Source organism: Geotrypetes seraphini, chromosome 12, assembly GCF_902459505.1.
Source record: "Geotrypetes seraphini chromosome 12, aGeoSer1.1, whole genome shotgun sequence".
Taxonomy (NCBI): Eukaryota; Metazoa; Chordata; class Amphibia; order Gymnophiona; family Dermophiidae; genus Geotrypetes; species Geotrypetes seraphini.
This window is the reverse complement of record NC_047095.1, coordinates 95,911,261-95,936,505: the sequence shown is the minus strand read 5'-3', so window position 1 is coordinate 95,936,505 and position 25,245 is coordinate 95,911,261. Positions and strand designations below refer to the sequence as shown.

Below are 25,245 nucleotides of genomic sequence, written 5' to 3'. Positions count from 1 at the left end.
ATGTATATGGATGAGAATGGAGAGCTTGCCATTGGATATGATATTGTGAACTTGTTCTTCCTGCCTGATAGGACATGGGAATATGAAATTGTTGGAAGCTATAATCCTCGTGCTCCTCCAGAGCAGGATTTCACCATTGATGAGAAGGTGAACGTGTAAGAGAGTTCATTCACCCAGGTCAGATTTAAATGATATTAGCATATCCAAAGGTGTTGATCCACATAGGTATCATGAATCTTGTTATAAAATAGTCAAAACAATGGTTGCTACAGATTCAGTCAACATGTTCTTAAGTAAATTATGTATGCTTTATATATTCTGGCCTAGTGGCCAAAACCTAGCAGGTTAGAACTGAAAGTTCAAATTTACTGGCTATTCTACCACAATGTAAACATGCCCCAGAAACTCCTGCTCTAAAAGCAAAACTAGATAATGATAATTAGCTGTTGCATGAGGAAATATTTCAGATCATGGTCAAGTAACTTTGTAACTGAATCTTAAAAAAAAAAAAGCTCTGAATGCTGTACATATATCACATTGTAGTAGTGTAAATGAGGTTTGAACCAGAACAAGAATCTTTATTAACACAAAATATGATGAGGTTCATTACTTCACAGCTTCCATCATTTTTTTTATATATAATCATCTTTATTCAGGCAAAATGTAACCAAAGGTATAACAACGTCAGAATAGGCACTGAAAGAAAAACAGAGCAATCCACAGTGAATAAAGCAAGCAATACAAAATACAGTCACTCGTACATATGCGCAAGCAATGCTCTTAAACAACAGGCCACCATCAATGAGCAGCATAGAAACAAAGACAGCAAACTGGTATGCACATGCCTGGTATTGGAACAAAAGAAAATAACTCTCACTCATACCCCAGCCTCAACCAACACACAGCCACTCCCCACATGTACAACCCAGCCCCCCTCCGCAGTCACACATCAGTCAAAACCACATATTCGACTAAGGAATCCCTAATAAGGGCAAGACATCCAGACAAGGAGCGAAGCAGCCACTAAGAAACTCATCAAGAATATAGCAGTTACACAGTTAGGGATCCCCAGAAGCTGATAAAAAAACACTTCCAGAGAGCACAATAAGCCTTTCACATCTCCTGAGGCCTGGGAGAGTAGGTGTGTAGCTCGAATTGGACAAGAACCCACATTCTGGCCCACCACAACTGGTAGGAAGGGACGCTGGGAAACAGCGATCACAATATGATCCTCTTCAACCTGGAAATAGGGGCAAAACATCGGTCTAGAACGACAGCCATGATGCTAAACTTCTGAATAGGGAAAACTTACGATGGGATAAGACACATGGTGGGGAAGAAGATTAAGAAGAGGATACGCGCTGTAAAGATACTAGAGCAAGCTTGGTCTCTTTTCAAGGATACAGTCACCGAAGCGCAAAATCTCTATATACTGCGTATCAACAAGGGATCAAAAGGAATAAAGAATCGGCGTGGCTCACTGTAGAAGTTAAGGAAGTGATCAGAGATTTAAAAAACCTCGTTTAAAGAATGGAAAAGATCAAAAACGGACGAATACTGGAATAAGCACAAACAATATCAACACAGGTGTCATAAGGCAGTAAAAGGGGCTAAAAGAGACTGTCACAAACACTCCTCAGAGCGGAGCTCAAGTGTGACAAAACTTATGCTCTGGTGTGTCCCCTATGACCAGGGGTATCTTCAGGACTTTTGGTTGGCCCTAGGAAACTGCCTAGGCCTGGGAGAATACAAGGTAAGTACTGGCTTCAAGTCACCACACCTCAGACAGGGTTCTTCAAGAAAGAATAATGGATTTTATTCTGACCTTGGTGGTCCAAAAAGGTGTAACACAAAGGCAAATATCTGCAACATTTCACAAATTCAGCTTCAAAACAAAATAAAGGTACTAAAGAAAACCAAATACAGTTTATCTTGCTTGAGTTCTTGCACTCTGGTTCAGCAATGAATTTATACTGATATTCAAAACCAAAAACCAAACTTCCTCTTAGCAGTATTTGTCTCCGAGGTATGAAAGATAGCTTTCCAGCAAACATATAAAGTCCAGATAATTCTTATAGCAACAAAAGTTATGTACTTAGTTAGGCAGCAAGCCATGGCACAACTTTGCCCAGAGATTACTTTCACTGCAGCTAGGAAGGCAGCACAGCTGTGGGAAATCAGGTGATTACACTACCAAGAAAATGGTAGCCACAGTAAGGTTTCAAAACAAAAACCCATTCATTCAGTTCCCAAGTTCTTTAGCTCCAAACTTTACTTTAGGAAAGACAGTTATCAGCATTCATGTAAGTATACTTCTCACAGCACAAATAATAATTAGCTCAAAGACAGGCAGTAAATTCCTAAACCATTTCTTGCTCAAAAAGAAAGAAAAAAAAAAAAAACCAGCTGCTTCTCAGCTACTCACTGTCTTTCAGTTAGTGTCCATGAGTTCTATCTGGCTCTCTAGCATAGGGCCAGCATCTTGCACTTCCATACCTTCCACACATTCAGGGATCTGGAAGTCTGAGGTGGGGGGTTTCTTCCACCTCCTGCATTAGCCAATCTGGAACTTCTGTCCTTCCTTCCTGGCTCTAAAGCTCTTGCGCTGTTTTGGGCTGCTGAAGTGACTCACCCTCATCACTCTCTCCTCCCCCTGCTGTTTGCTTCAGCCTGCTTTTAATCAGTCCACAGCCAATCCCCTTCAGCCTGTAGAGGGGAATGGGCTTTGGTGCTACTGCAGGCTTTTCTTGTTTGTTCTGCCCGGGTTACCTAGGCTCACCTAGTTTATCTTTGGCTGCCCTAGCTGACTTTTGAACAGCCTGCTGTTCCTGCCAGTCTGCCTGCCCCTGATCCAGATCACCACTGCTCTGGTCATATGGACAAGGGAGATCAGCCTTAAGTTGGTCACCAGAATTAACCTGGTCAGCTCTTCTGTACTGGATCCTATTAGGGGCAAAACTAGTACTGGTGCTAGGTTTGTCACAGTCTCTTTTTTCTGTATTTCTTTCCTATTACACTAGGGGATCAGTCACTGTCCTTTACCCCTTGTAAATCATTCCTTTCTCAGGTCTGTAATGGGGATAAGGAAGAACTGGCCCTCCTATACCGTACCCAATTTAAGTGCCCCTCAGCCCCTTTGCCTGATGTTTGTTTGCATGATGGAGATAAGTATAGAAAGTGTCACCTACTGGTGATGAAGTTGAAAAGTGGGCGGAAATCTGCATTGATAATGTTGAGGGCCCCTACTCATCCGGTGTCTTTGTATTTTGATACATGTGTGTTATTTGATGTTGCTCAAGGTCATGATACTACCCCTAATACAGTTTTGTGTGGCTCCCTAGATTGGCAGCGTTATTATACCAAATGTGCTAAGTATATATGTCTGTATAACCTGATGCCTTTTAAGCAATGCCCCTATGAAGAAACCTTCACTAATGGTGGAGCCTGTCCTTTATGGGAATGTGTCTCGTGGTCTACTTTCAATAACCCACACAAATATCTCCCTAATAACCCCTCTGCCTCCCTTACTTTAGGTCCTAGCCCTGGTCCCTTGTGTACTACAGGCCACTGCAATCCCATGCTTTTCACTATCACTGACCCACATAACTGGAATGCCAATGTCCAAGTCCAGAAGGCCAGAGGCTGCATGGCATTGTATATTGGTGGTAAAAGGCGAGACCCGGGTACTGTTGTATATGTTCGTATTGTATCCTGTCCATCACTCTGTCGTGTTTCCCCATTTTTATGAAATTATGAAAGTAGATATTGATATTCCTGTAATCACTAGAAATCTGTTTATACAGTTTGCTAAAACTATAGGCCAGACTCTTAATGCTAGTAATTGTTTTGTATGTGGAGAGACTGGTATGGGAAAACAGTGGCCATGGGAGGCAAAGCAGCTGGAAATGTTAAATCTGACTTCACAGAACCTCACTTTCATGTCAGGTCCATGACCTTCACGATGGGCCTTGTGAACCTCCATTGTTGCTCCCCACTGTCTTCAGTGTATTGAACCCCCTCTTCAACGTCCAGGTTGGAAACTTCAAGTGTTCATCTCTCTGGTCTTTTAACACCTTCACTGTTGCCTGGGACCCCTGGCCTAACTATAACATCTCCAATTTGCCAGGTCAACCCCTTCAGACACTGCTCAATGGAACTTCTTATGAACGATGGTCAGCTCCTGATGGTCGATATTGGCTCTATGATCTGTTTGCTTACTCTTGGTTGCCTGCTAACTGGACTGGTACATGTTTACTTGGCATGATCCATTCTAGCTTCTTCCTGTTACCGCTGGCAGATGGTGAACACCTGGGAGCCCCTGTATTCAACACCAGGGGTCGCTAAAAGCGATCTACTTCCACTAATTCCCTTAAAATAGGTGAATGGGGTGATGACTGGCCTGCAGAACGGATCATCGCTGCTTATGGACCTGCTACTTGGGCCGAAGATGGCTGCTATGGTTATCGGACCCCTATCTAAATGCTTAACCACATCATTCACTTGCAGGCTGTTCTTTAAATCATTACCAATGAAACAGCTTGTGCATTGGCTACCATTGGCAAGGCCAATGCTAAAATGCACACTGCTATCTATCAGAACTGCCTAGCTCTAGACTACTTGCTGGCGACAGAAGGTGGCGTCTGTGGCAAATTCAACCTCTCCAACTGCTGCCTTGAACTTGATGACGATGGTAAAGTGATCGAGGAAGTTATGGATCGTATCATCAAACTGGCTCATGTTCCTGTCCAGATCTGGGGTGGCCTTACTGTAGACTGGCTTTTTGGCACCTTCAGATCCTTGTTGTCCTCTAGTTAAGCAATGAAGACCATCTTGCTGGTTGCTGCCCTGTCTTCTCTGCTCCTTTGCTGCATGCCCTGTGTGGTCCCCATAGCCATAAAGCATCTCCACTGAATTGTTGACTCTGCTGTTGACCATTCCACTGCTGCTACGGCCCTTGCATTCCCCCAGTATTGACCAGTCCCTACAACTGATCCTGACCTTCCTCCTTCTTGAACTTCATCAGGCTCCAACAGATAGATAGATTGAAAAGCGACAAATCACCAGGCCTGGACGGAATCCACCCTAGGGTACTAAAAGAACTAAGAAATGAGATAGCAGGAATACTCCAACGAGTTTGCAACCTATCCTTGAAAACTGGAGAGATTCCGGAGGACTGGAAGATAGCAAATGTTACACCTATCTTTAAAAAGGGGTCAAGAGGAGACCCGAGAAACTATAGGCCGGTAAGTTTGACATTGGTTCCAGGCAAGATGGTAGAAGCACTGATAAAGGACAGCATCTGTGAGCACATCAAAAAAAATGGGCTGATGAAAGCGAGCCAACATGGCTTCTGCAAGGGAAAATCGTGCCAAACAAACTTACTGCACTTCTTTGAGGGGGTAAACAGCCAGTTGGACAAAGGGGAACCTGTAGACATCATTTACCTTGACTTCCAAAAGGCCTTTGACAAGGTACCCCATGAGCGGCTACATAGGAAGCTGTGGAACCACGGGGTGGAAGGGGACGTACACAGATGGATCAAACACTGGTTGGCAGGCAGGAGACAGAGGGTTGGAGTGAAGGGTCACTACTCGGGCTGGAGGAAAGTCACGAGCGGAGTTCCGCAGGGGTCTGTACTTGGACCGCTGCTGTTCAATATATTAATGACCTGGAAACGGGGACGAAATGTGAAGTTATAAAATTTGCGGACGACACTAAACTCTGTAGAAGGGTTAGAACTACAGAAGAGTGTGAGGACCTACAAAGGGACCTAAACAAACTGGAGGAGTGGGCGAATAAATGGCAGATGAAATTCAATGTAGGGAAATGCAAGGTCATGCATATAGGGAGAAAGAACCCGATGTTCAGCTACCAAATGGGGGGATTAGTATTAGAGGGAAGTAACCTTGAAAGGGATTTGGGTGTACTGGTGGATACAACAATGAAGTCAACGGCGCAATGCGCAGCAGCCGCGAAGAAGGCAAACAGAATGTTGGGTATTATTAAAAATGGTATTACGACCAGAACAAAAGAAGTCATCCTGCCGTTGTATCGGGCAATGGTGCGCCCGCACCTGGAGTACTGTGTTCAGTATTGGTCACCGTACCTTAAGAAGGATATGGCAATACTTGAGAGGGTTCGGAGGAGTGCGACACGAATGATTAAGGGCATGGAAAACCTTTCATACACTGAAAGATTGGAGAGGCTGGAGCTCTTCTCCCTGGAAAAGCGGAGACATGATAGAAACCTACAAGATCATGAAGGGCATAGAGAAAGTAGAGAGAGAGAGATTCTTCAAATTTTCAAAACATAAAAGAACAAGAGGGCATTCGGAAAAATTGGAAGGGGATAGATTCAAAACAAATGCTAGGAAGTTTTTCTTTACTCAGCGGGTGGTGGATACCTGGAATGCGCTTCCAGAGGACGTAATAGGGCAGAGTACGGTACTGGGGTTTAAGAAAGGATTGGACAATTTCCTGTTGGAAAAGGGAATAGAGGGGTATAGATAGAGGATTATTGCACAGGTCCTGGACCTGTTGGGCCGCCGCGTGAGCGGACTGCTGGGCACGATGGACCTCAGGTCTGACCCGGCAGAGGCATTGCTTATGTTCTTATTAGGCTCATCTCCTTCCTCCTTCATTCGACTAGCCTGAAAGGGGGGGACTGAAGGAGTCTGGGACTGGTTTTCCTGAGTGTTGAACTAAGTTTTCTCCTTAATAAAATGCTGAATTATGTTTAATTGCAGACCTAACTTATCCCATGTTCTAGCCTGCAAGCACTAGGTGTTGTAGCTGGGCGTTTTAGCATCTTATGGTTATCTCAGCATACACAATATTTTATTCCACCTTCCTAGACATGTAACAGAAAGACTGCAGGGCTTAGATAAGTGACCTACTAGTGACCTGCTAGTGTGAGCTTAGGACCAATGATTGTTAAGAAAAGTAACACGTGAACAGTTTTTTCTAGAATTCATTGTATAGCCAGAAGAATGTATAAATATCTCTGTAACTTCCTGGTTTCGGGACTTCTGAAGTTGCCAACTTGGTGCTCGGGAGTCGCATATATGCTGAATGAACCCTGTTGCTTTCTTCAAGTCTCTGATTATTGTGTCTGAGTGACCTTTCAGCGCAACAGTGAGTGTATAAAGTGCTTTTTATCAAATTACTTAACATATTTAAATGGAAAGACAAAAAGTCAATTCACCACATCAAAAAGTAATAAATTTCAAACTTAGCTGCATGTGAACGAATGAGTAAGTACAAATGGGTCTCAGGTCCTGACACATTTCGCAATCAGCTGCTTCAGAAGACCATGATTGATGCAGGCAAAATAGCTCACAATTTCTTTCTGTTTCTGTTCTCCCACTTCTCTTTCTGCTCAGAGCGTCAGAACCTGAGACCCATTTGTACAGTACTTACTCATATGTTCACATGCAGCTAAGTTTGAAATTTTTTACTTTTTGATGTGGTGAATTGACTTTTTACTTTTCCATTTAAATATATTAAGTAATTTAATAAAAAGCACTTTATACACTCACTGTTGTGCAATGATTGAGACGTTGAGACGTTTTCAAAGGTGGCTTTCTAGTTCACTGACAGGGTGTTTTCCTTGTAACTGTTCTCTGAGCACAATACAAGTGTGACAGTAAATGCTGCTAATATTTTGATATATGCCTAGAGTGTATTCACTTGATCTATTTATAGCACTATACACTTGGGTTTACAGTATTTGATTTATCCCCATTTTGTTTTGTTAATGGGCTAGACATTTGACAGATTTTGAATGATTTAACTTCCAAAAATTTCATATCATCGGAGTGCAATGAGAAGAAAAAGAAATGTGCATATGAGTGACTGAATAAGAATATTAGGCCAGAGACTGAATTAGCAGAAGGAGTGTTGGGAAGTAAAATTAGGCAGAATGATTGAGCATCACCCAGGTTGATGGAAGCAGAAGGAAAAAAAATCCTGTTGATATATTCATTTTATGTATTTATTTTTAAAATTTCTATACCATTTTGTTCCAAAAAGGTTTACAAAAAGTTACATGCATAAAATATTAAAACAAATCAGAACAAAGTAGAAAGATTCAATCCTTACATAAGGTCAACTACTAAAAGAAATGCATTTACAAATAGTTGTGTTTTCAACATTTCCCTACATGAGCTCCTGTCGCTACATTTTCGAATTTGACCAACAAGGCTATTCCAGAACTTTACTCCTGCACATGAGAAGGTCATGGCATTTGTTTCCACATATTTAGGATTAGCCTTTGTTTTCAGCAGTGCTGAACTTTCAGAATGCATTGATCTTAATGGTTGATATCCAGACATCAAACTCTTAAAAAATTCAGGTATCGTGCTGTATAGAAATTGGTTATAAGTGTTTGCATGAATAAACCATTTGTTATCCATAAATCTTTGATAACCATGATACTGATCAATTACTCTCTTGCTTTGATAATAGAGAATAAATTTGATTTATTTGCCTACAAATATAGATTGATCCCTGCTCTGTCATATAAGAATCAAATCATTGCCAGATTTTGATCATGGTGACAGTTCCTGTACCTTAATGTCATTTCTTCTGATGATAGACAAAATGCAGAATTCTGTTAATTATTATTATTAAAGTCCTCACCAAACATTCCAGTTAAATTAATACTTATATCTTGATTAATGAAGGCAAGGTTTCTGTAGGGATATATTAAAAAATCAATCTATATTTAATATCAAATGCACAGATCAGGGGTAGATATTCCCTGAGGATGAACTTTACTACAGTAGGATTCAATAAATACTGCAAGATTTTCTCACAGCTCTTAGATCTCAGCTAGAAATACGAGCAGCATTCACCTCAATATCAGTGTTAGATCTTCTCTATCTCCATAATCTTCTTTCTGTGGACAGTGAAACATGCAATCTTTCTACCTATAATTCAAAGACATTTTCAGATGAGACCAGCGATATCCAGAGAACATCCTGTGCCAGACCTGAGAATTAACTTCAGGAAAGACAGAGGTTACAAGAGGAAATGCTGTTTCACAACTTGAATGATGGAAACGTATGTGCTTCTGATGTTAACAGTGCTTTGTGATGTCCTGTGGAGGTCCGTTGAGTGTCAGTGCACTCTTAAAAACTATGAAGCCCTATTTTCAGAGTCCCAGTTCCAGAGGGATGGAGACATCATGATTGGGACAATTTCAACTGTGAAAATGTTTCATGTAACTGAACCTGCATTCTTCACAACTCCCTTTGTAAGTGGACAGCTTTTGTAGGTATCATTAAGACTTAGCTCCTACTTGTGAGTATTATTTTGAGATCATGTCATCATCATGACATACTATATTAACCATGCTTGTAAAACTGTTTGCCATGCTGTTTTGTCAAACCGTACTCACCATGCTATGTCTCACCTTTTACCATGCTGTTAGCTATGTTTTGCAATCTTGTGTAAGTTTACCATGCTATCTGTCACCATACTATGTCTGAAAATGTAGCACCTTGGTTGGAGCTGCAGCTTAAGCACCTTGAGGTTGTGTGTGCAAGCCAACACTGCTCCTTGTGATCCCGGGCGGGTCACCTGTTCCTACATTGCCCCAGGTACATTAGATAGACTGTGAACCCACAAGGAAAGTCAGGGAATTATGCTTGAGTACCTGAATAAATTCATATAAACCATTCTGAACACCCTGATAGAACAGTATAGAAAATTGAATAAATAAATACATAAATCAACAACAGGTACTACACAAGTAACTTGAACTTGTTAGAAAAGTGGTTGTGACCAGTGTTCCATCTAACGATTATGCATGTCTATGCAAATATTTTCTCATGTGAGCAACACATTCTAAAGACCAACAATTTTCCAGATTTGCAAGAATTTTTGTGAATGACCATGTAAAATCAATGAGCAACACCCCTTGAATATGTGAGTGATTGCTCATAGGCTCCACTAAACCACCTGCCGCGCTAGTTGCTAACACCTCCATTGACGAGGCGTTAGCATTTTGGCTTGCCGCGGGGGTTAGTGTATGATGAAAAGTCCGATGCGCTAACCCCCGTAGCGTACCTTGATAAAAGGAGCCCTTAGAGGGAACATAGGTTGTGACACTCCTGAAAGGCAATGCTCAGAGCTAAAAAAAAAAAATCTATCCTAAGTATTCCATTATTTGAAAGAATACAAAAATAAATATAAAATATTCTGTCAGAATTGACTTCATATTGCAGAGTTAAAGTTATTAAGTTTCATTTTTCTTTAAAGAAATTTTAATTTTAATTTATTTTATCAGTGATAAATTTAGAAATGATGTTTTACATTGGGTTTTTTTTTTAATATGGACCTGAATTCTAACCAAATTCATACTAAACTTACTGTCAACATCTAGACATTTTTACACATTCTATAACACAGAGCTAGGATGTTTCCCCTTTCATTTTGTCTCACAAAACAAATATATTTTCAAATACTGGTATCAGTTCAGCAATGGCAATACAAATTCCCTCCAGTGCCAGATACTATGAAGAAATTCAAAACCCTCAGGAAATATTTAGCAAACAGAACTTACGGTATAGACAACAGACCCATAATACTTCTAATTGGAGGTAATGGAAACAGTCACTAGGAAAAGAAAGGAAGCTGAAATTGGTAGCAGTTATGTGATTTTCAGTGACTTCAATCTTTGAATCTGTTCTCTCCCCAACTTATAGGCATTAATGGTTGTTAAAGAAGTTATAGACTCACATAGAAATATAGAAAAATGAAGGTAGATAAAGACCGTATGGCCTATCTAGTCTGCCTAACCATACCATCTACTATCACCTCCTCTCCCTTGGAGTTCCAATGTACAGTACTTGTCACAAACTTTCTTGAACACAGTCAGTGTGCTCCTTCACAATAGTGAGCCCTGTTTTGAAATTGTGTTTACTGTTCTGAAATGGAACATCCTTTTGCTCAAATAGCATGCAAAACATCCCATGGGGTCACAATGGGATTTGAACCTGTATTTTATGGGTCTTACCCTCATATCCAAAGGAGGTGCAGGGAATGTATTTCTTTATCTCTGTTTTGATTTCCTAAATATTGTCAGCTTTTTCCCAGAAAACTACTTCAACTACTTGGCCTTCATTCATGCAGTGGAGGAGATCAACAACAGCTCCGAGCTCTTACCCAACCTCACTCTGGGGTTCCTTCTATATGAGTCTTATGCCAACCCTATACTAACATTTCAGGCTGCCATGAAAATATTTTCAGGAATAGAAGCCTGGATTCCTAATTACAGCTGTGAAACATCTGGCCCAATGGCTGCAGTCATTGAAGGCCTTTCAGTTAAGGATTCAATTCAGATGTCCAATATATTCAGAATATACCACTATCCACAGGTAAGAGGGACTCTCAGTTTTGCTTTACACCCACCTATACAATCCGATAAGGACGTAAAGCCTGATTTTGTGTTTGTTTTAGAAAATTGTAAGCACATAGAGGGTGATTCAATAACAGTTTGCTTATTTTTAGATATCAAAAAGGGTGCCTTTAAGGTGGTGCTGAAAAGTTCTCAGCCCAGTCAAGAAGAGAATGATGTGGATATGTTTCAATGATCTGAAACAATATGAAAATGTAGAATTTTGTTTCTGCAAATTGGCACTTAACAAAATAAGATAACACTCTTTTCAGCTGCAATGGCAAAACAACACTCAGAATTTAGGAAGTTGGTTGATTGCTTGAGTTGAAAATCTTTCAGCACCCCCTTGTATTTGAAGCACACTCTGTAAAGACAAATATGCACCTGATTTTCATTGGAGAATACTAGTGAAACCAGACAAATATGTGCCTATAGTTTAGGGCTGACCACTTACATCAGCCATAGTCATTGCATTTAGTCATCTTTTTATAGAATAGCATCACTATCATTATTTGTGCACATCCTTGATGCCTAAAAAGAGGTGCCCTGTTAAAGAAACACTAAGGAGCAAAGTTATCAATGTGGGCTACTGTTAAGACAGGTTATTTTATCACAAGTAATGCTACATTAGCAACTGAGGCCCACATTCTATAAATGATGCCTTACGTTAGGCTCTGGTAGGAGCCCTACTGATGCCTAACTTAAGAAGAAAAACCATATCAAGAAAAATGTAGGTGCCTAGAAAAATGTCATCTTTATCACAGTTAAGGAGGTGCTCTACAGTGCCTAATGACACTGTAGGCCTGGCTAATGCCAGAAGTGGCTTTAGGAGTCAAAAGGTGCCTCCGTAACCATGATTCCCATGAAAAGTAGGTGCTGGAAAAGTAATCCTTTAAAACCTTGGCCTACATTTCCAGCACCTATATTCCATGAAGCTGCAATTCTAGAAATGGCTTCATTACATGATTGGTCCACAATTGATGCCATTTCTTAGTCAGCCACTGGATTATGAAAATTTGCAAGAGGACTTTGTGATACCAGGATGCTGAATAGCCAGATGGCAGATGAAATTTAATGTAGACAAGCACTGTAGGTGCAAAATGCCAAATTACATATTAGGATCTGCTACTTCGGAAAAGGGTCTTGAAATAATTGTGGCCAGTGCATTGAAATCCTTAGCTCACTGTGCAGAAGCAATCAAAACAGCAAATATAATGTTAAGAATGATTAGGAAATGAATGGAAAATAAAACAGATAAGATTATAAAGCTTCTGGTTAAGACACTGTTTTAAATATGTTATCTGTGATTTAAAATGCAGGAAAGATGGTGATCTATTAATTGTGCTTGCTCAACAGATCAGTTTCACCTCGCAGAACCTTTTGATGAATGACCCTGTAAAGTTTCCTTATTTTTACCGGACTGTCCCCAGTGATCAACAACTCTACATTGGGATAGTCAAGTTACTGAAATATTTCAACTGGATGTGGGTGGTTATCTTTATACCTGATGATGATATCAGCCAAAGGGCTGTTCAGTCTCTCAAGGAAGGGATTGAGCACAATGGTGGCTGCATCGCTTTCATAGAAACTCTCAGTCGCATTAAAGTGATGTCAACAGAGAAGGTTTCTACAATTATTCAGAGAATCCGATCATCTTCAGTTAAAGTCATCATTTTATACTGTAGTAGAGATCATTTATGGGTTACAAGTATTATCCAATACAAGGAAATGTCTGGCATGGTCTGGATTACTACCTATGAGCGTGACTTTCACTCTAGTTATCCTTTATACATTATTATGAAGAATAACACCCTGGCATTTACCATAGTAAAGAAAAATATTCCAAGTTTTTCACAATTTGTCCGTGAAGTGAATCCTATCCAGCTTCCAAGTGAATTATCTATATGGTCATGGTGGCAGGCCCTATGTGACAGCCATTGCCAAAAAAGCATCAGAAGAACTTGTGTTGCCAATAACACCTCAGCCTACAACTCACATTGTGGCACCAAGTACTTTGGGAGCAGCTACAGTGTGTACAGTGCTGTGTATACTCTGGCACATGCACTACATGACATGATCATGTCCAGATTTGGAAATGACATGATAGGGCATGGACAAAGATGGAGACTTTTGGATTATTTACCATGGAAGGTAACACAATATGCTCATGGATTGTTATGTTTGCAGTAAAACGTGAGGAATATGGTGGGGTAGTATGGAGTGGAAGCCATGAAGAGAAAGGGACCTGCTACTCTTACCAGAAAATAATGTTGAAGCTGATGGTAAAAGAAGAAAGTCCCTCAGTGTTGACAAAATAACAAATGTGAAGACATCTATCTTCTTGGGGCAGAAAGACAGGGAGGAATGGTAGCACACAGGGAGATGGATATGCTGTCAGTTGCACACATCCCTGTCATATTTACATGGACATAAATGTACATAAATATATGATGTGCTGAGATCCGGTATGCTAGCATTTTGTAATGGAATCTGGGGACTTAGATGCCATTTGATGGAGGTGAGGAGTAGCCCAGTGGCAGAGCTTCTGCCTCAGCACCCTGAGATTCTGGAATCAAATCATAGCATGGCTCCTTGTGACCCTGGTCAAGTTACTTACCGTATTTTCACGCATATAACGCGCGCGTTATACACAATTTTACAAACCGTTCATAACCATGCGCGTTATACGTGTGAGCGCGCTTTACAAATTTTTTTTTACATTCTGATCCGGCATTCCTCCTGCAAACCGGCATCCTCCCCCCCCCCCCACTCGTGTCACCCCCCCTCCCTCATGATCCTACATCCCCCCAGCACCGCAAATACAACTCTTACCCGATTGGGCACCGGCACCAGCACCAATGCACAGCATGTGCCAGTGCCAGTGCCAGTGCCCGAAGATCCTCCCTCATTGGATAATCTCGGAGAGAGCGAGACCAAAAGGCTTTGAGCATGCGCAAATGCTCAAAGCCTAGTCCAGCCCGGCAGAGGAAGAAGGAGGATCTCTCTCGCACCGCCCGGCCCAGCCCAAACCATACCAACGAGGGAGGATCTTCGGGCACTGGCACATGCTGTGCATTGGTGCTGGTGCCGGTGCCAGTGCCCAATCGGGTAAGAGTGTATTTGCGGTGCTGGGGGAGATGTAGAATCGCGGGACAGGGGGGGGTGACGCAAGCGGGGGGGAGGATACCGGTTCGGAGTAGGCGGGAGGAGGTTTTAGCATGCGTGGTATACGCGTGTGCGCGCTATATTAACATTTTATTACATAAATTTGTGTTCCCCGCGCGCTATACCCGTGTGTGCGTTTTACACGGGTGCACGTTATCTACGTGAAAATACGGTAATCCTCCATTGCCCAGGTACAAAATAAGCATCTGTAGATTTCATGATCGTAAAATATGGACCCTTGGCCCAACCTAGGCCTTCCCAGTTTTACCCCGCCCCACCCTGTTCTACCCAAGTCACACCCTGTTCTGCCCTGCCCCCCAACCTCTTATCATGCTCAGAGCCATGTCAGGAGGGCATCTGCGCATGCAACACAATGATATACATGCATGTGACATCACTGTGTTGCATCCACGCATGTGCAGATGCTCTCCTGAAGCAGTCCCAAGCTGGAAGCTTTTTAAAACCTGGACAAAGTGCTGTGTTTTGAAAAGCTGTTAACTAGCATCCTGGATCAATTTGTTACTGCATAAGGATTTACAAAGACTAGGGGGGACTGTCGATGAAGTTACAGAGTAATACTTTTAAAACCAATAGGAGGAAACATTTTTTTTCACTCAGAGAATAGTTAAGGGCTGGAATGTGTTGCCAGAGGATAATGTAGCTGGTTTTAAAAAAGCTTGGGCAAGTTCCTTAAGGAAAAGTCCATAGTCTGCTGTTGAGACAGACATGGGAGAAGCCACAGCTTGCCCTGGATCAGTGGCATGGACTGTTGCTGCTATTTGGGTTTTTGCTAGGTACTTGTGACTTGGATTGGCCTCTGTAAATACAGGATACTAGGCTAGATGGACCATTGGTCTCACTCAGTAAGGCTATTCTTATTTTGCTAAGTGCCAATTTGCAGAAACAAAATTCCGTTTTCACATTGTTTCAGATCATTGAACCATATCCATGTCATTCTTTTCTTGGTTGGTCTGAGAACTTTTCAGCACCCCCTCATAAATATTATATACCATGTTTCCCCATAAATAATACAATGTCATATTAATTTTGGGCCCCAAAAACACACTAGGACCCTCTTTTAGAAAGGCGTGCTAATGTGTCCTTAGGATAACATGCATGCTTTAGCATTTAATGCGTGTTTAATGCATGCTAATATTTAGCGCGTGCTTAAAAGCATAGTGCACCTTTGTAAAAGAGGGGGTAGGTCTTATTTTCGGGGTATGCACATGCTCATCTCTCCCTTCTTCTCCTTCACCCCAATTCTTCCTCTTTCCTTTCTCTCCCCCACATATGCAGCCTCTTTCCTCCCCTCCCTCCCATCCTCATGTGCAGCAGAAGTTTGCCCAGCTTCTTTCCTTCCCTCCCATTCTTTGTGCAGCAGAACCCTGCAGAGCCCTTGAGCACCTCCCACCCCCAGCCGAACCTCTGCTGACCCTCCATCTTTCCCTCCCTGCTGACCGTGAGTGAGCCCTACATTCATCAAATGCAGCATTGGGCCAGCAGCAATCTAACAGGCTGCTTCAGCCTTGTCCATCAGGGATTTCACTCTGCCGCATTATTGATGATGTTATCAGTAATGCAGCAGAGTGAAATCCCCAATGGACAAGGCTGAAGCAGCCAGTTTAGAGTGCTGCCAGGCCGACTCTGCTTTGGATGAAGGTAAGGCTTGCTTGTGGTCGGTGAGGAGGGAAAGATGGAGGGTCAGCAAGGGTACAGCTGGGGGTAGGGGCTGCGGCGGCGGTGGCAGGGGTGTGGGTAGAAGAGTTGCTGGCGAATCCTGGGACTAGGGCTTATTTTTGGGGTAGGGCTTATATTAAGATCTACACCGAAAATGATGCTAGGGCTTATTTTCAGGGTAGGTCTTATTTTCATATTAACCATATCTTCTGACCATGGGCTGTGTTCATCTTTGCATGATATCTGGCTGGGTGCGGCCCTAATGCCAAACCTCAGCATTAGGACCTGTTATTTTCTCTCAAGTTTCACTGACACAGTAGCTAACTTAGCTTAAAGACAGGGTACTTCCCCATCCTTGTATGCCTTCTGGTAAACGGTGTGAAATATCTTTTCACAGTTAATCTACTGTTTCTATCAGCTGCAGAGATAGATAAGATACATGTCAGTTGCAAGGAGAGAGAGAGAGAAAAAAGTTTCTGTGAGCTCTGGTTTTTCTTTTTATCCTACTTCACCTGTTCTATCTCAGGACTTACAAGGATTTTGTTATTTATATTACAATTTTTTTCATAAATAATTTGTTGAAATTTTAAACAAATGAACACACAACTCCAAAAAAAAACAAAAAACCCACAAATAACAGCAAGCCTAAAAATATACAAATATAACAATAAAATATATATATATATAATATAACAATAAAATATAATATATACAAATATAACAATAAAAATTTCTAATTATTCCTGGGAAGTTGCATTTATATTACATTTTTTGATACAGGTTGCACTATGGAGGTTTTTTATGCTGCTGACTGAGAACAGTTATACCCTAATGTTTTTATGAGAGTATGCGCTGAGCTTTTCCTTCTCAGTTTGCATCATTTAAGGGTATACGGTATATTGAAGTTGTCCTTCCTGCATTCAGCTCCCCAGTGCACAGAATGTTTGCCACATTGGAGGAAGTATTTTGGGGTCCAGTGTTCAATTGGAGATTAAAACAATGCAGCATTTTTCTCTATTCTAAACTATTGTTTTAGTTAGAAAACTACTAGTGGAAAAGGAGATGAAAGCGTCTGTGGGTACTTCTCCCCTCGGTGAATTTCAAAGTGAATGTCAGTATGAAGAAAGAACCCATGATGTTTGTAACTACTTGGGATGTGACACTCCCTATAAGTCTTGGCTGGGTGTGTGCAAATTTTTTTGTATGTAAATGACAAGTTCTACAATTTTGTTTTCATGTGAGCAGCAAATTCTAAAAAATAGATTTGCAAGTATTTTTGTGAGCGACCATATAAAATATATAGAGATGCTCCTAGAATGTATGAGTGATTTCTCATGTGCTCTGCTTAGAGGGAAAATAGGTGAGATGGAACATTGTTTTCCAGAAAGACTTAAAAAAAAAAAATAAAACTGTTTGGCTTTGAAACAAATTTGAAATGATGTGTTTAGTCTGGCAGTACTGAAAAGTGACTCCTTATTCTTTAGCTCCATCATTATCTGAAGAATGTCTGCTTTAAGAACAGTCTGGGGGAGGAAATCTTTTTTGATGAGAATGGAGACCTTGCCAATGGATACTATATAATAAATGTTGTCTATCTACCCAATGGGACACAGATTAATGCAATTGTTGGAAGATATAACCCTCATGCTCCTTCAGGGCAGGATTTCACCATTGATGAGAAGGCCATCATGTGGGACAGCACAAACACCCAGGTCAGAATTAAGTAAATTCAAAAAGTCAAGCCTCATTCTCCAAATTCTCAAGCTTATGGTACATTAATAGAATACCCTATTAGCTCTCTGCTACCTTCATGTGGGAATAGTCTAGGAATTTATTCAAATAACTGTAGGAGGTCCCCAAACAAATCTTTGCCTTTAAAATTCTTCCACCCCATCACTTTGGACTGTTTAGATTTTTTAGTCTGTTGCAATTTCAGATGTCTTTATTCTTACATGTGGAGTGCCAGAGTGCTCAGATTTGAGCCTGTTTTATTTAATGAGTAAAGGGGTCATGGATTTGCAATACTGTCAACCAAAGTTGTTCACATATACTATATGCAGGTACTTTTTCTGTCCCTAATGGGCTCATGATCTAAGTTCTGTACTTGGCGGACATGGATGGTAAGGTGGCTTGCCCAGGGTGACAAGAAGCTATAGTGGGAATTTAACTCAGTTCCCCAGGTTCTCAGCCCATCTATTAACTTTTCATTCTCAACTCTCAAACACCTAACACTTTATGAAATATCTAATAAATTAGATACTATTGCCAAATGGCTAGTAAATAATGTCTTGAAAATAAATATATCCTAAACTGATGCTTTGCTTTTCTCACTTTCTATTTCTACCTCTTTGTGGTGCTTTTATTACTTTCTATTTCTTCCCCTTTGTGGTATCTCCCTTCGTTGCATCTTGAATTATCATTGATTGAACTATATCCATGTCATTCTCTTGGTTGGGCTGATAACTTTTCAGTACCCCCTCATATGTATGACATGGATATAGTTCAATCAATGATCTGAAACAATGGCAAAATAACACACAGAATTTAGGAAGTTTGTTGGTTTGGCTGAAAACTTTTCAACACCCCCTCATAACACATTTATAACCCTCCATTTCCTCAAGAGTTCATAGCAATTCACATGAACAACTGAGCATTCTCAGGATGAATTAGATGATAGATATAATTTAAAACAATTACCAAATTCTATAACACAGCCTCCACATCATATGTCTTATAGAACTCTGCCTATCTGAAGGAGGGGCCTTAGGCAACTGGCCCAATTCCGGTTGGTCCAGGCACCTAAGCCCCTCCTATGGGCAGGGCCTTAGACACCTGGGCCAATAAGGCCCTAGGCCCACTATTCCAAGGACCTGTCCAGTCGGCCAACGCTAAGGTAAGCTAGGGGGTGTCTGGGGTTAGGGGGGCTGGGTAGTCAGGGGTGTAAGGGTTTGGGGGGCTGTTTGGGGGCATTTGGGGGGGTTCATGGGGGAGTGTGCTTCGGAAGGAGGGCCTGGGCTCTCTCCTGTCAGTGTTGTTGGGAGGGTTGGGGTGTCAGTGGTGCACTTTGGAAGGAGGGCCTGGGATCCCTCCTGCCAGTGTTGCTGGGGGTGTACCTCGGCAGGAGAGACTGGGCATCTCTCCAGCTGGTATTCACAGGGGGAGTGTGGGCAGTTCAGGGATGCCATCTTCAGCAGGAGGGCTTGGGATCCCTCCTGCCGGTTTGGGGTTTTGTCAGGGGGATTGTGATCGTAGCAGAAGAGATTATGACTCTCTCCTGCCACGATCATTGCTTTGGGGGTTTGGCCAGTTACAGGATTTTGTAACCAGCGTTGTTTTTTGACAGACGCCGGTTACAGAATCCTGCTTTTAGGTGAAGGACTGGCTTCTCCTTCGCCTAAAAGGTCTGGGTTTGGGCTTTTGGGACTTGGGCAATTTTTTTGGTTGGGAATGTGGTGCAGGGATAAACGTAGTGGCAGTCTGGGCCAGTAGATTGCTGAATGTGTAGGTAGTCCATTTTCAAAAAAAAATCTCAATTTAGACTTTTTTTTTTGAGAATGAACATTTCCCTGCTGCCAACTTCAGGTTCTTTTGACTTAGGCCAAAAGGGGACTTAGATGTTTTTATTATTATTATTATTATTATGCTCCTCCATGTGTCTTAGAGAATTTTTAAATACCTCTTAATATCCTGATTTTGTCTCTTGCTCCCTTTTTGTTGTTATTATGATTTTATGGGAATATATAAAGCATTTATTAAATAATATTGAAATGTCAAATGCAAAGAAAGGCATCGAAGAGGTAACCTGCATATTCTGAAAAGGGCCAACTTTCTAGGCATAGAAGTTGGAAGATGGCTAGTCTTTGTCTCTCACCTGTTCCTATGTGGCCAGAAGACCAATATTACATTTCCAAAGCCAGTAACATTTTAGATAAAAGGCCCCTTTTATCAAGCTCTGGTTGGTGACATAAATACGCCAATGCTCAATCAGTTCTGAAGTAGGCCGCTGTCCAAGCCTACCTCGGTATGGAGACCTCACACGCTATATACTGGTTTCAATAAGTATGTATTTATTTAACCAATCAATAACAGCTTACAGAAATAAATCATTTAGCATATAGCGTAACAGAAGGTGATCTTCAGGCCTGAGGATCCACTGATGTCTGTTCTGTTCACTTCCTCCTAAAGGCCTGTTTTTATACATTTCTTGGTGGCCAACACCACGTTGGCCTAAATAATCTGATACATCTTTATTGGCTATTTTCCTATGCATCACTACCTAACTAAACTCATTTATTGGCTGGTTTACTTGCGTCATGATATACGTTTGCTCTGTTTACCGTAAGACCTAACCTTTTCCCGTAAATGCCTCTTTCTTATACCATATAAGCAATTCTGAGCATCAAACCCCCTCCCAGCTGTGGGGTCCTAACACATTTCTGGCATCTGGTGTTAGATGATAATTCTTGAGAATTCTATCTTCTGACCATGGGCTGTGATATATTTGCATGATATCTGGCTGGGTGCGGCCCTAATGCCAAACCTCAGCATTAGGACCTGTTATTTTCTCTCAAGTTTCACTGACACAGTAGCTAACTTAGCTTAAAGACAGGGTACTTCCCCATCCTTGTATGCCTTCTGGTAAACGGTGTGAAATATCTTTTCACAGTTAATCTACTGTTTCTATCAGCTGCAGAGATAGATAAGATAGATGTCAGTTGCAGGGAGAGAGAGAGAGAGAAAAGTTTCTGTGAGCTCTGGTTTTTCTTTTTATCCTACTTCACCTGTTCTATCTCAGGACTTACAAGGATTTTTCCATATCAGAATTTTCCATAATCCTTCTCCATTCCATCTCCCTCCTCCTCTCAGTTCCTATGAGCGTTGGATCATTTACTTCACCAGCTAGTGCTAAAATGTTCTACCACAGCTGTTAAAAGGGGATTAAAATTATAACTTGTTTTCTCAATTCTCAGATACCTCCACAGTCTAGATGCAGCCAGAGCTGCCATCCTGGCTATAGAAAATCAGTCAAGAAAGAATCACCTGTATGTTGCTATGACTGTATTCCATGCCCAAAAGGAGATGTCTCCAACCAAACAGGTGGGTATATCACGGACCATGAAAACTGTGCATGGCTTAAGGGTTTTGGTGGCCATTTAGCTGTGAAATTAGCAAAGGAAGGAATCTCTATGAAGAATAAGTAATCCATACACTGAGAGGTACATAATAAAAAAAATGTCTAAAAACCCACCTAAATCAGCACTTGGATGATCAAAAAGACAGGTCATCCAAGTACTGATAATCAAACAGGGTTTTAGATGTATCTTTTGCCTGCTCTGTGTGCCCAGAGCAAAAAGGGCCATTTTGGAGGAGTGGGTAAGGTGGGAGGTAGGCAGGATATGAGCCAACCAAGACTTAGTCATCCGGCAGCGATAATCAAAAGTTTGACGAGATTGCTTATATGGAACTTATACGTTTTGACTTAAGTTTCAAGTTTCTTTATTTTTGATATACCATTTATCATACAGGTATCTAAACGGTTTACAATAAAATGTAATATATATATATATAAGATACTAAAGAAATAAAAACTTATCTAAACTATGAGAATGGGGAACATTTACGCATAGATGTACATGATACATTAGGAAGAATGGAAAGGAGATATTAATAAATACATCAAGATGAAAATAAAAATAAAAAGAGGGAAATGGGAAAGGGAATAACAGTTAGGCTGGGGAGGTTGCTTCAAAAGAAGCATTTTGTTTGTCTTAGGATTTCTGCAAATGATGATCAATTTTCATAGATAATGGAATTTACAGGGTGAAGGCGTCTTTAAAGAGGAACGTTTTAAGTTTGGATTTAAATTTATCTAAAGAGTTTTCTAAATGAAGATCAGTGGAAGGGCATTCCAGTGTGGGAGCTGTGACAGAGAAGATGGATTTGTGAGTGGTGTCATAAAAGAGTTCTTGTATTGGAGGGATGGTGAACAGGTTTAGATTGCTAGATTGAAGGGTCCTGCAAGATGCATATGAGATTAAAAGTTTATCAATGAAAGCTGGTTGATGGGATTTTTTTTAATTTTGAAAGCAAGAAGTAATATTTTATAGGTGAAGCGGTGTGTGATGGGCAACCAATGAGCTTTGCGGAGGAGTAACATGATCGTATTTGACCAAGTCAAAACAATTATAAGTGCCAGATAGGGCTGCTGAGCTGATTGCAGCTGCTGCAATCAGCTCAGCAGCCCAGGCAACCTGTCCCCCCACTCTTAATGATCACAGCAGGAGGAAGGATACATTGTCCCTCCTGCTCAGCACCCCCAAACCCCCAAAAGTTATCCAGCAGGAGAGATACCCAATCTTTCCTGCTGTATACCCCCAACCCCCCTGAAAGTTCACCAGCAGGAGGGATGCCCAGTTCCTCCTTCCAACATCCCCCACCTCTCAAAGGTTGCCCACCCAGACCTCCTATGCCCACCGGATCCCCCGACCCCCCTAAAACATGGCCTGATGGATGGATCCTTGCTGCATCCAGCCGGCAGACAGCCTTTGCTGAATTGGTAGGCTTGCCCCTTCCTGGTGCATCTTGGGATGTACCAGGCAGTGACCTAAGGCCCTGATTGGCCCAGGTGCTTAAGGCCCCTCTTATAGGAGGGGCTTTAGACACATGAACCAATTGGAATCTTAGGCCCATCTCCTAATGCATTCTGGGATGCACTGGGAGTGGCCTAAGATTCTGATTGGCCAGATCCCCTAGGCATCCCTCCTGCCATGATCGTTGTGGGGGGTGATGGTTCCATGATTCTCTAACCAGTGTTTATGATAGTCACTGGTTAGAGACTGGTTAGAGAATCATGGTTTTAGGTGATGGACTGGTCCCTCCTACATCTAACAGGTCTTGTTTTGGGTGTTTGGGACTTGGGCAAATTTTTTGGGGAGAATATGGTTTAAAGGTAGACATAGTTGTGGTCTGGGCAATTAAATGCCTGAACATACAGGTAGGCCATTCTAAAAAAAACACACATTTTGGACGTTTTTTTTTAGGATGGACATTTCCCTGCTGCCTACTTTGGGTGCTTAAAGCCTTAGACCAAAAAAGGGACGTAGATGTTTTTTTTTTATTATGCCCCTCTGAGTAAAATATTTCTTTTTTCCTTTGAATAATGAGGAAAAATGTCTTTTGTAATACACTATCCTTCTAACGAAAGCCTGAATCCTTTTAATAGATGGCCATGTACAGTGTAATCCACCAGCAACATATCTATAATAAATTAGTATGCCATTGAATGGGCTTTCTGGCTGCTGGTATCTAGACCATCCAGGCTCCAACCCTATCCAACTTTGTTGCCAGAGATAATTTAAAGATAATTTTAAAGCTGTCTAAACTCTAAGCAGCTAAAAATCTGTGTGTAACATCTATTTGAGGAAAATTCTATAATGGGACAGCTGGTAGGAGACTACTTTATAAATGAACATGGGCATCTACTTTTCTTCATTGTATACCAATCTATATAGATGCTTAACAGTTAAGTTTGGGGACTTACATCAGCTCTATGGCTGGCATAAGTTCCTTTGCCTATCTGTCAGAAATGGAAAGAAAGAAAGGAATTTTTTTTACTGCATCAAAATTTACAAAGACTAGGGGACACTCAATGAAGTTACAGAGTAATACTTTTAAAACCAATAGGAATAAATAATTTTTTTCATTCAGAGAAAAGCTCTGGAATGTTTTACCACAGGATGTGGTAAGAAAAAATCCTATTAGATGAACATCCAAAGGTTCACTACTAAAATTATAAACATTGTATATTTTGGTGTAGTGAAAAGTAAAGAAAAAAATTACCTATTGCCCTAAAACTGATAGCAATATTCCTCCTTTACAGATGTGGAAACCTGTTGGAAGTGCCCAGAGAATCAGTGGCCCAATCAGAAGAGAGATGCCTGCATCCCAAAAGTGATCGTCTTCCTATCATTTGAGGAACCTTTGGGGATAGCTTTGACTATAATCAGCATATTCTTTTTTATCATCACTGCTGTCATTCTGAGAATTTTCTTTAATTACCAAAACACTCCAATTGTTAGAGCTAATAACCATGTCCTCAGTTACATTCTCCTCATCTCCCTCATGCTCTGCTTCCTCTGCTCCTTAATATTCATCGGTCATCCAAATGAAGTGAACTGTATTCTACGACAGACTGTCTTTGGGATCAGTTTCTCCATTGCTCTCTCTTCCATACTGTCAAAAACCATCACTGTGGTTATGGCCTTTCAGGCCACCAAGCCTGGAAGCAAGCTCCGAAAATGGATGGGTCCCAGGGTCTCAGTTTCTATAGTCCTTTCCTGTTCCCTTATTCAAACTATTCTATGTCTTGCTTGGTTGTTCACTGCTCCCCCATTCCCTTATATTAATATGAGATCAGAAATTGAGATAATATTAATTGAATGTAATGAAGGGTCAATAGTTGCATTTTACTGTGTTCTCAGTTATCTGGGATTTCTGGCTGGCATCAGCTTCATTGTAGCTTTCCTAGCAAGAAATCTACCCGACAGTTTCAATGAGGCCAAGTACATCACCTTCAGCATGCTAGTCTTCTGCAGCGTCTGGATCTCCTTCATCCCAACATACTTGAGCACCAAGGGCAAGTACATGGTGGCAGTGGAGATATTTGCAATTCTGGCCTCCAGCGCTGGATTATTGGGCTGTATCTTTTTCCCTAAATGCTACATTATTCTGCTGAAGCCTGAAAGGAACAGCAAGAAGTATCTAACAAAAACCATAATGGGCTTGATATTCAGTGCTATTTAGAATGTCTAGCAATGCCTAACTTTGGAATCCATATAGAACTTTTATTTTTAATTGGCTTAATTGGTGTGATATTAACTGTGCCCATTTTCAGCCAATGGAAATAAAATAAATTATATGAGGACGCACAACATATAATATGTTCATATAATGAGTCAAAACGTTGTGTGATCGTGGAACCGAGGTATCCTCCCCCTCTTCAAA

The 25,245-nt window shown here is 41.2% G+C and overlaps 1 protein-coding gene across 1 annotated transcript; it reads left to right on the top strand.

Moving 5' to 3' along the window:
• LOC117346140 (vomeronasal type-2 receptor 26-like) lies at positions 1–25,044 on the top strand. The gene is made up of 6 exons (XM_033915544.1): positions 1–155; positions 11,089–11,380; positions 12,757–13,551; positions 17,727–17,954; positions 21,213–21,339; positions 24,122–25,044. Exons 1-6 carry the CDS (start codon positions 1–3, stop codon positions 25,042–25,044), a joined length of 2,520 nt encoding a protein of 839 aa, XP_033771435.1.
• Positions 25,045–25,245: the final 201 nt, after the last annotated feature.

What these genes read in the sequence shown, in the direction of transcription:
- LOC117346140 (XM_033915544.1), top strand. Translation starts at nt 1, where the DNA reads ATGTATATGGATGAGAATGGAGAGCTTGCCATTGGATATGATATTGTG. An exon ending in GAATATACCACTATCCACAG is followed by an intron (nt 11,381 to 12,756) that starts GTAAGAGGGACT and finishes CTTGCTCAACAG; the next exon opens with ATCAGTTTCACCTCGCAGAA. An exon ending in TGGATTATTTACCATGGAAG is followed by an intron (nt 13,552 to 17,726) that starts GTAACACAATAT and finishes CTTATTCTTTAG; the next exon opens with CTCCATCATTATCTGAAGAA.